This window comes from Triticum aestivum, chromosome 7D (assembly GCF_018294505.1).
Source record: "Triticum aestivum cultivar Chinese Spring chromosome 7D, IWGSC CS RefSeq v2.1, whole genome shotgun sequence".
Classification (NCBI taxonomy): domain Eukaryota; kingdom Viridiplantae; phylum Streptophyta; class Magnoliopsida; order Poales; family Poaceae; genus Triticum; species Triticum aestivum.
The window spans coordinates 29,338,750-29,349,657 of record NC_057814.1 but is presented as its reverse complement, the minus strand read 5'-3'; the positions used below and the strand labels follow the sequence as shown (position 1 = coordinate 29,349,657).

Sequence of the window (10,908 nt, the reverse complement as noted above, 5' to 3'; positions counted from 1 at the left end):
ACTATTACCCGCTACCGCCCCCATGAACCACTTGTCATCGTGCTCCAAAGGCACCAAGGCAACATGTAGGAGAAATTGTATATATATACATGTGTATGTGTGAATAATTAATGGTGGTTGTGAGACATTCGATTATATATATATGATCGGTTCTATGAGAAAATCTATTTATATATATGCATAACGTGTACAATATGTAGTATCGTAAAATACCAGCAAACAAAAAAGAATTAAATGGAAAACACAAAATTAATGGAAAAATAAAAATTAAAACCAGCCCCCCCCCCAAACATTTAGTACCGGTTGGTGCTACCAACCGGTACTAATGGTCTACCAGCACCCGGGTCTGGCTCGTGCCACGTGGTGGCACTTTAGCGCCGGTTCGTGCCGAACCGGTAGTAAGGGGGGGCCTTTAGTCTCCACTCTTTAGTGCCGGTTGCAGAACCGGCACTAAAGGCCCTTACGAACCGGCGCTAAAGCCCGGTTCTGCACTACTGCACCAGCGGACGGAGGAAGCCATCGTACAAGTGCCCCGCACCCTGAAACCCGAACATCATTAAGATTCAGATTTAGATTCAGATTTGGCCACACACCAAATCAAGTGTATCTAAATGTTGATCATCTCTCGGGCTCGGGGTGTCTGGTCGACTGCTTACCCATGTGCTGGGGTGCCAGAGGTAGAGGACATGTAGCAGCTTTGCTTCTCCGTGCACCGGCTGCCACGACACCGTTGAGTCCACGAACCTTTCAACGACCGTCAGCGTCGCCAACAGAACCCTGCAACATTACCAAGAGAGGTTCAGAAACTTCAGATTCTTCAGAAGAATGACACGAAAAAACAATGCGGTACATGTTTGTCGTAATGCACAACTAAAGCTATAAGCTATTTCCTAGTAGGATAAAAGTGCAGAGAATAGTTATATAAGAATGCATATAGATTTGACAAGTGCATAGAAAAACATAAGGTCCAAAAGAAACACATAATCAGGCAACCACATAATCGGTTAACTTCTATTTACTCACCAATCAAATGACATCAAAATCAACACATTAGCGTTGGACCTCGACACAACACACAAGGGGTGCAAAAGAGGCTGACTGAGATCATAAAGAAATATATAAGAAGGACCAAGACAATCATATTTCAGTCCAGACATATACAAGGACATATCATAACACACATACAAAGTAGCAACAAACTGATAATATAGTTTCTAGAATCATCTGCAAAGAGAACGACATTGGTACGATGATGAATTTACAATCTTTAGTCTTAGCCAACACAACATACAACCTTTACAACCTTAAAATATAATAATTTTTCTTTCCTCAAGTTGTGCATCCTTCTAGCTCTGTATCCTAATTTTCTAAGATGTCTTCTAGTTGTAGACATAGGAGATTTTTGTTTAATCCTTTAAGAAATCTATACTACTACAAATGGTCAATGAAAAATATTTTAATTGACTTCCTTATATATCACCAGGACCCAAATTTTTCGGGGTGCGGCCTTGGCAACATGCATCAGGCGCTCACAATGATGTCAACAAGTAGATGATTACTGAATACATAGGCAAAGCAACAACTCAAACAAGATATAGAGCATTTCACTTCTCTACAGAATCCATTTACTGTCAGCATATTCAGTTTTCGGTCAACAGTTATTGACACAAAACCAACTTGTTTGAGTAATATATCATGATCATCATCATCGTCATATCGTCATAGACAGGATCGATCGATCGAAAGAGCAGCACTGAGATACCTCCTGTCGTGCCGCGAGCGGTTCTGCTCCCTCCTGGTCATGCCAATGGGTTGGAAGGCGAGCCGGACGCCCCGGCGCTCCGCAGCCTTGCGGAGGAAGGAGAGCCACGGCGGTAGTTGGGCGCCATGGCGTCCCTCGAAGCTGCAGCCGTAGTTGCGGCCGAAGCCGCCGAGCAGCCTGTGGGCCGACTCCCTGACCTGGCTCGTCTCCTCCAGCAAGTTGTAATCTGCACGCAGAGAAAACAAGGGACGGACAGTCAACATGGATGGAGGCCACGGCGAGCGAGGGACTAGACTGGAGGTTGAAGGACGAATCTGTCACCGGAGAGGAGCTGGTTGTCGTCGAACTGGGCGAGTGGGACGGGGACGGTGCGGGGGCGCTTGCCGGAGCAGGCGGTGCAGCGCTTGTGGGCCTGCACGCAGGGGAGGCTGCATGTGAGGCAGGAGCAGTCCGGGCACCGGTACTTCCACGGCTGATCCCCGCACTCCTGGCACGGGGCGCCCTTCTCCCCGCCGCCGCCGGACCCGGAGGCGGCGGCGGCGCTGGGGGAGGGGCCCTGCGCGGGCGGCTCCCCGTCCATGCCGAGGCCGGGTGGCAGGGCAGGGCGGCGGCGACGGCGGTTTCCTGGCTAGGGTTTTTGTGAGGGGTTTAGCTGCGAGGCAGGGCGGCCGCTCGGTCGGCGGCGGTGACTCTCTGGCAGCGAGCGACGAAGACGGGATTCATCATCTGATGGCTCACGGCAGCGAAGCCCACCTACAGCAGACGGCGTGGTGATGGACTGTCTTGCTAGTGCTCGCCGGTGGCGAGTGGGTTGGGACAGGAGAGGAGGTGAAAGGGAGGCCGGCGGCGAGTGGGTTGGGACTTGGGAGAGGAGGAGAGGAGGTGGGAGCGGAGACGGGATAGGGGATCTGGATCGGGCGTTGAGTGTTTTTTTTTTTTTGAGACATGGCATGGGATGGTTGGTGGGGGTGGAAGCAGATGCAGGTAGCGTTGGGTTTATAACCCGCGCTACTATCATTAACTTAGTAGTAGCGTGGGTTTATAACCCGCAGTACTACTACGGCTGGTCCCGGGAGGCACGGTGAAAATCACTTAGTAGTAGTGAGGGGTAAAAACCCGCACTACTACTATCAACTTAGTAGTAGTGGGGGGTAAAAACCCGCGCTACTAGTAAGTAGCAGTAGCGAGGGGTATAAACCCGCGCTACTAGGGTCTGCCTATAAGTATTTCCCTAGTAGTGGAGAGAGGAAAAAATAAAATGAAAAGAAAAATAAAATGAGAAGAAAAATAAAATGAAAGAAAAAAAGAAAGGAATAGAAACAAAAATGAAAAGAAATAGAAAAAAGGAGAAAGGAAAAAATAAAAAGATAAATAAAAGGAAAAGAAAAATAAAAATAAAAGAAAAAAGGAAAAGGAATAGCAGTAGCGTTGGTTCTGTGCCCGCGCTATAGGTGCTTACTATAGCGGTAGCGCGGGTTTGCAAACCGCGCTACTGCTAAGTTTGACTTAACCCCCGCGCGGGTGTCCCTCCTTTCTCCCCCAATTCTCCATTCTTCGCCCGCCTCCATGCTATCTCCTCACCGTTACCGGAGCACGCCCCACTACGGGAAATAGTTCATTTGCCATCAGGGGACGTCTTTGCCGTCAGCTTTTCGTCGGACAGACGACAAAGAAAGAGTTTGCGTCATCAGCAGACGACAAAGAAAACCTGACCACAAAATAAACTTTGCTGTTTGCGAAAGAAAACACAGACAGCAAAATAGCTGATTCCTGTAGTGCCCGCCTCCTCGCCGCCACCGGAGCCCGCCCTCGACGCCCCTGCCTTCTCGCCGTCATCGCGCCTGCCTCTTCGCCGTCGACGCCCTTGCTTCCTCGCCGTCGTCACCTCTGCCTCCTCGACCTCGCCTCGCCTCCGACCCTGCCTCCTCGCCCCCGACGCCCCAGCCTCATCGTCGAGGTATGCCCCGCTATCCTTCCCCCTTCCCTTCCCTCTCCCTCCCGTCGCCTCCATTCCCCGTGCCAAAACCGTCGTCGAGTCTCCTTCTCTGCTAGCCCCTCCGACTCCTCGACATGGCGTACAGCTCGTGCAGGTCCCTCGTCTACGCATGCCCGGTGCTGGCAACACTGATGCGTGCCTTCGTCCACGACGTGTCCCCAGGCCTGGCAAACCTGGTGCGGCACTTCGTCTTCATTCGTCTATGCATGCCCAGTGCTGGCAACACCAATGCGTGCTTTCGTCCATGTTGTGTCCCCGGGCTTGGCAAACCCTGCACGACGCGTCGTCAAGAACGTCTTCTTCCCAGCGCACCACTACTTTGACACCACCGTGCCTATGACTAACACGACGCCTCCTTGCGCCCGCGGCTCCACGGCTACTTCCTCGACATCGGCCGCCCCGACTCGACATCGACCACGGCGTTTTTCGCACGGCTACCTCGACCACGGCTACACCATCCTATGCTTTCGGCTACGTCGACATCGACACAAAGGGCTATCACCTCGCTTGAGCAACTCATCGGCTTCCTCTACAGTCCACGTGTCCGCAACGCTACACCGTCCACGACACTCCCGCTGAGACTGCGGGGGGATGTCAGCCCGTCGGCTGCTATTCACTCCAGTCTAACCGTCCGCGACGCTTCTGCTATTCGCAACGCTACTGCTAAAGCTGGGGGGGGGGGATGTTAGAGATATATTTGGGATGCATGTATTTGGTAGTCTAGGATTTGTAATCCGTCTCCTACCTTATCTCTAGGAGAGGCGTCTTACCCTCCAATTCTTGTACTCAATATATACTCTCCCTCGAGGCTCAATAATACATCCATCATACAATTGTACTATTTCACCAATCCCTCTCTATCCCTTCTAACACGCTGTTTAAACCAGCGCTGCTGCTACAGGTTAGTTGTAGCGCCGTAGTAGTAGCGCGAGTACCCGCGCTACCACTATTTGTTTACCCCGCGCTATTACTAGGCTTTTCCCTAGTAGTATAAACATGCTAGATGAGTCATGGCACTTTACAAATGTTTCCAGCATGAAAAGCACGTGTGATGGATAGCTCTATGTCATATAGTTTTCTTCACCGAATCGTGTGTAATATAATTGAATAACAAAAGCGCTTAACTAAGGTAAATCGTCTGTCATGGCTCTCCCTATCACATACGAGTTTATATAAAATGTTGTGTGTGATGCACCCTACTAACGCAAACGTTTGTTTCAAACTTGTTGTGTGGGATGAAAAGCTTATCTCACACGGCTTGTCCGTTGCAATTATCTGTGATAGCTCTCCTGATCACACACGAGCATATTCGCATGCGTGACCGGACAATCTATTGCAGATGATTTATTTGTGTCGTGTCTGATCAGAGCCCCCCTATCGCCCACGTTAGCAAGGCGACAATTTAGAACTGTGTCACCTAATAAAGAGGATAAAAAACGTTTGCATAGAACGTCGTGGCACTAGTGATGCGTGTGTGTGTGAATTATGAAAAAAAAAGATGGAGAAAGCAGCGTCCGCATTGATCCAGGTGATTGTTGACTAAGGCCTTGTACAATGGGAGGTGCTTAGAGAGATGCCTAGAAAAATAAACCGGATTTTTCTGAAGCACCGGTGCCTATTTCTACAGGAGAGACGCTTAATTAAGCGTCTATCCTGTACAAATAAGCACCGGTGCTTAAGAAAAGCCTGGTTTATTTCTCTAAGCACCTCCCCTAAGCACCTCCCATTGTACAAGGCCTAGCATAGCTTAACTTTTATCTCACAGCTTAACTTGGTTTCTTTAGGTATTTTTTGATCTTCCGTATGCCAATCCTGGCTTGGCCATGGATCCAAATGTGTGACAGTACAGTCACACGGCATCGGCTATGGGATCCACCGATACAAGCTTTCCATGCACCAAACATGTAATCAGTTTCCATGTCAAACGATTTATATTTGTAATTGATTATTACTTTTTCTTCCTATTTCACCAGCAGAGACCCAATATGGAATCAGTTTCCATGTCAAAAGAGTAATACGCCACGAAATCGGTTTCCATACCAAAAAGAGTCTATCAATCTGTACACAGCAGTACTGCCATATAAATAAGACAAGCGTCTACTCCTGATTTAATCTGTGCCGTCCACATACGATCTTCGATCAAGCTCTAGGTAGGCGATCGTCTCCCCTGCCGGCCGCAGATCATGTCAACGTCCGAGCTTTTGTCCTGCCTGAGCGCCGCCGGCCTGCAGCCGATCACGGCTTCGACCGCCCACGCGACGCAGGAGACTGTCTTCCACGTCTTCAGCATTCAACGATTCACGGAGAAGGTGGCCAATGGTGTGTCGGTCGTGTCAGACAAGTTCAGCGTCGGCGGCCACGACTGCGTATCAAGTGTTTTCCGAACGGCAGGCTAGAAGAGGACGAGGGCCATATCTCACTCTTCCTCATGCACGACAGCCACGCCAAGACCGGCGACGCCACGGCAACTTATACAAGATAAGGATACTCGACAAGGCCTGGAAGCCATCGTTGTGTACTTTTATCTCTTCAGAAGGAAACCGCTTCAGGGGCACTGGTCATGGCTAGCTGCCCAAAATTCATGAAGCACAAAGATCTGGACAACGAGCAGCACCTCAAGGATGACTGCCTGTCCGTCCTCAGCTGCGACGTCTCCGTCCACTACACCCATGAGCCTACTGAGGTGAGTAAATTGCACAAAACCATCACTTTGAAGGCTAGGTTTGTAGAAAACACTACGCTACACTTTTGTTGCAAAAAACACCACGCCTTCTGTAATCGTTTTGCAAAAACCACTGATCGGCGGCTTTGTCTCGGTTAAGGGCACTTATGACAGACGGGGCCCGCCAGTCAGACTGACGTGGCACCGCTTAACACCTCGCAGGTAACGGCGACAGTTGGTAACATTGTGAGCATGTGTGGAGCCATGTGGGGCCACCTGTCATTGAAAGAAAAAGGACAAAAAAATGTCTGCCTTTTTTTTGCTTGCCTTGCCTTATCTTCAGCATACTGAAACAGAGCTGAGTTGCAGACACATCCGTTCCTTGGGAGGTGCACCTGCTTCGACGCTATTGAGCTCCGCATGCCGCCGGTGGTGTCCTTGAGAGCATCAGGAGGCAGAGCGCGGCGTCCTCCTGCTCCTCATGGAATGAGCTTAACATCGGCGGTCGCGACGCGGGGGCCGGCGCCGCCACGCGCATCGAACTGCGCCTCCGCCTGGGCGGCGCGCCCATCACAGCCACCGGCGGCCGCCTCCATCTCGTCGTGGGCCTCCGGCAGCGCCTCGCCGAGCGAGATGTGGGAGCGCATGTGCCCGCCGAGCGAGCGGCCGCACAAGAAGCCCTTTCCCGCACACCTTGCACTTGTGGTGGTGCATCCCGCTTCCCACAGCAAGCTCCCCCATGGCGTCCATGACCGATTGAGCGACCAAAAGCAGTGATTCGGTTGGATCGATCAAGAGGAGAGTGGGGAGGGGCTGCCTGGAGGAGGATCTAAGGCGGCGGGTGCGACCATTGGGGATCTGGGGGAGAGCTGAAGGAGTAGAGGGGAGGCGGGCTCGTCCCGCTTCGTCAACTGGATGGCTCGACCTTCAGGTGGCCACGACGACGGCGGCCTCTGCCTCGGCCGGGGCGGGGCGAGCTTCGCACGGCAACGGGTACAGCGGCCTGTGCCCCAGCCGGGGGCGGGACGGGCAGCGAGCATCTGCCCTGGTCGGGATCCGGTGGTGAAGATGAAGTTTTTTTTCATTTTCTTTGGATGACAGGTGGACCCCACATGGCTCATCACTCGTTACCTACCTACCGTCGCCGTTAGCTGCAAGGTGTTAAGCGGTGCAACGTCAACCTGACTGGCGGGCCCCGTCTGTCATAAGTGCGCTTAACCGAGACAAAGCCGTCGATCAGTGGTTTTTGCAAAACGATTACAGAAGACGTGGTGTTTTTTGCAACAAAAGTGTAGCATAGTGTTTTCTGCAAACCTAGCCTTCAAAGTGGTGGTTTTGTGCAATTTACTCTACTGAGGTCAATATGTGAAAAGCTCGTAGGCATTGCATCGGTGATGGAGAATTATGCTGGATGCGGTTCATCATGTAACAGCCATAACATAGGGTGACACAGAACTAGCTCCAATTCATCAATATAATGTAGGCATGTATTCCGAATATAGTCATACGTGCTTATGGAAAAGAACTTGCATGACATCTTTTGTCCTACCCTCCGTGGCAGCGGGGTCCTAGCGGAAACTAAGGGATATTAAGGCCTCCTTTTAATAGAGTACCGGATCAAAGCATTAACACATAGTGAATACATGAACTCCTCAAACTATGGTCATCACCGGGAGTGGTCCCGATTATTGTCACTTCGGGGTTGCCGGATCATAACACATAGTAGGTGACTATATACTTGCAAGATAGGATCAACAACTCACATATATTCATGAAAACATAATACGTTCACATCTGAAATCATGGCACTCAGGCCCTAGTGACAAGCATTAAGCATAGCAAAGTCATAGCAACATCAATCTCAGAACATAGTGGATACTAGGGATCAATCCCTATCAAAATTAACTCGATTACACGATAAATCTCATCTAACCCATCACCGTGCAGCAAGCCTACGATGGAATTACTCACGCACGGCGGTGAGCATCATGAAATTGGTGATGGAGGATGGTTGATGATGACGACGGCGACGGACTCCCCTCTCCAGAGCCCCGAACGGACTCCGGATCAGCCCTCCCGAGAGAGTTTAGGGCTTGGCGGCGGCTCCGTATCATAAAACGCGAGGAATCTTTCTCTCTTATTTTTTCTCCCCAAACACGAATATATGGAGTTGGAGTTGAGGTCGGTGGGGCTCCAGGGGGCCCACGAGGCAGGGGCACGCCCAAGGGGTGCAGGCACGCCCCCACCCTCGTGGCAAGGGTGTGGGCCTCCTGACCTTGATTCTTTCGCCAATATTTTTAATATTTTCCAAAAATAAGCTCCGTGGAGTTTCAGGTCATTCCGAAAACTTTTGTTTCTGCATATAAATAACACCATGGCAATTCTGCTAAAAACAGCGTCAGTCCGGATTAGTTCCATTCAAATCATGCAAGTTAGAGTTCAAAATAAGGACAAAAGTGTTTGGAAAAGTAGATACGACGAAACGTATCACTGGGCGCTCAGCCGCTCATGCGTCATGGAAGAGCACGCGCCCCTGCCTGGCTCCATGGTTCTTTGCCGATGTCCATCCCATCTCCACGGCGTTGCCCCTGGCATCCTGCGCGCGGCCACCACCTGCTGGTTCGGCCGCCTCTCATCGGCGTCAAGACCTCGCCGTGCCGCCGCTACCTGCTGGGTCAACCGCTTCTCATCGGCGTCAAGAGCTCGCCGTGCTGCCGCTACCTGCTGGGTCGACCGCTTCTCATCGGCGTCTAGATCTCGCCATGCCGCCGCACTCTGTAGCAGCCAACAGTGGCAGGGCAACAGCAGAGGGGCGGCGCTGTCCTCCCGGGCCAAACTCGCGCAACTCAAGCTCGGCCGTCGAGGTTCGGCTGGGCCTCCTCCAATGGTGCCTCGACCCGTCCGTCTCCATGCCGTTTCAGGATCGCCACCGGCCTCCTCCAATCGCCTCGGTCTAAACTTCTTTGATGATTAATAGAGCAGTAGTACAGGCGATGTCCTTCTCCAATTCTCATGCCGCACAAGATCGTACAACGGGAGGATGTTGGTATTGGATCCCGTCTCCTCACTCTCTCCTACTGATATTCCTTTAATTTTCCCCATTACTAATCAGCCTGCTTATGCTTCGTACGCTTCAGGCCTCTTTCTTCTTTTAACTGTTGCTGCTGCACGCACGAGCTTAGGAATTCGGACCCATTCCTCATGTTCTGAGGTATTTCTTCATTCTGAATCAATGTTCAAGCCATATGGTTCAGAGGTGTAACACTTGTTGCAACCATTTTGTTTCCTGATCGATAGCTTCGTCTGTTGGTTTCAGTCTCCAAGCTCACTGAGTTCCCCGATCATCCCCACTGAGAATTCCAGGCCGTCATCTACATGCTTGATGGAGGCATGCACACATGCAAATAATGAAACCATTATGTGTTGAGCTTGAGCATAATTACAAATTCAGCTTTTAATCCTACAAAGTTATCCCTATAGGTCATTAAACTTACTGTTGTTTCGATTTATTTTTGAAGACACTTATTCTCTTTCTCCTATTGTCTATTCTTTCTCGTGGTAAAACCACACAAATTGAGTGAAATTAGTCCGAAGGACTGCGGGAAGAATGTTCTGTTCAATTGTTAAAACCATTGATTTAGGGTCCTAATTTTTCTTAATTTAACCGGCTAGAATTTAATTACTTCCACCTTATATTTCTTTGCATACAATTAGTTTTGGTAGAAGGGCTTATATTATTGTTTTGCTCATCCTGTAGTTTTGGTTTAGCAAAGCATCAACTATTTCCTCTAATCTATATCATGCTCAAGTACATTTCAGCCACTAAAGTTCAGTTCTCCTGCTTTCCAAAAGTTGGAAGTGCTCCTCAACATCCTAGCCATTCTGGTTGTTCATCTACAGGTAGACTACTTCTCTTTATTTGGTATTTCTGTCTTAGATTACTATGTATATTGTTGCATGGTCTTGCATAACACATATGTCTGTTCTATAAGGATCAATCCTTGCTTTCATCGTTTTGAGGGATCATACTTGGATATTTCAATAGCTTGAATTTCCAGTTTGACATCGTCCGGTTCGTCCTCTGTACACGATGATCTGTTGATCATGTACATGATCTCTCTTTTGCCTTCCTTCTCCTATAGAAGAAAGCAATGTTTAGTAGTAATTTTTCGGTAGTATTTCGCTGGCTACTGCTTAGTCTGTACTGTAGTGCTTGCTACGCCTTGTTTTGCAGTCTTTTCTTAGCTTGCTACTACCTGTTATGAATTAATTTCTTTAGCTTGCTACTACCTCTTCTTCTATTACCTGTTCACTTGGTACTACATGTTCTGTTTCTGTACTTTTTTCTTGTAGTGAAGACAGAGAATATGCATCCTTTTAAGTCTCCAACTATGCTATCTTCTCACAGATTAATCTCCCTGTCCTGTTTGGCGTCAAATTCTTTGTATTTCTCTTGGGATCTTGATGGACTTTATAATATTCTCTGAA

General features: G+C 49.5%; 1 protein-coding gene across 1 annotated transcript; it reads right to left on the bottom strand.

The window, feature by feature from the left end:
• Nucleotides 1–280: 280 nt before the first annotated feature.
• LOC123168758 (box C/D snoRNA protein 1) lies at nucleotides 281–2,704 on the bottom strand. The gene is made up of 4 exons (XM_044586625.1): nucleotides 2,084–2,704; nucleotides 1,763–1,988; nucleotides 657–777; nucleotides 281–539 (listed from the first exon to the last, which is right to left on the bottom strand). Exons 1-4 carry the CDS (start codon nucleotides 2,340–2,342, stop codon nucleotides 492–494), a joined length of 654 nt encoding a protein of 217 aa, XP_044442560.1. The 5' UTR covers nucleotides 2,343–2,704; the 3' UTR covers nucleotides 281–491.
• Nucleotides 2,705–10,908: the final 8,204 nt, after the last annotated feature.

Bases quoted from the DNA above. Each gene is read 5' to 3' on its own strand.
- LOC123168758 (XM_044586625.1), bottom strand. From the start codon at position 2,342: ATGGACGGGGAGCCGCCCGCGCAGGGCCCCTCCCCCAGCGCCGCCGCC. The intron at 778-1,762 runs GTATCTCAGTGC...GTAATGTTGCAG, and splicing joins CGCTCGCGGCACGACAGGAG to GGTTCTGTTGGCGACGCTGA. The intron at 540-656 runs GTAAGCAGTCGA...TTCGGGTTTCAG, and splicing joins TCTGGCACCCCAGCACATGG to GGTGCGGGGCACTTGTACGA.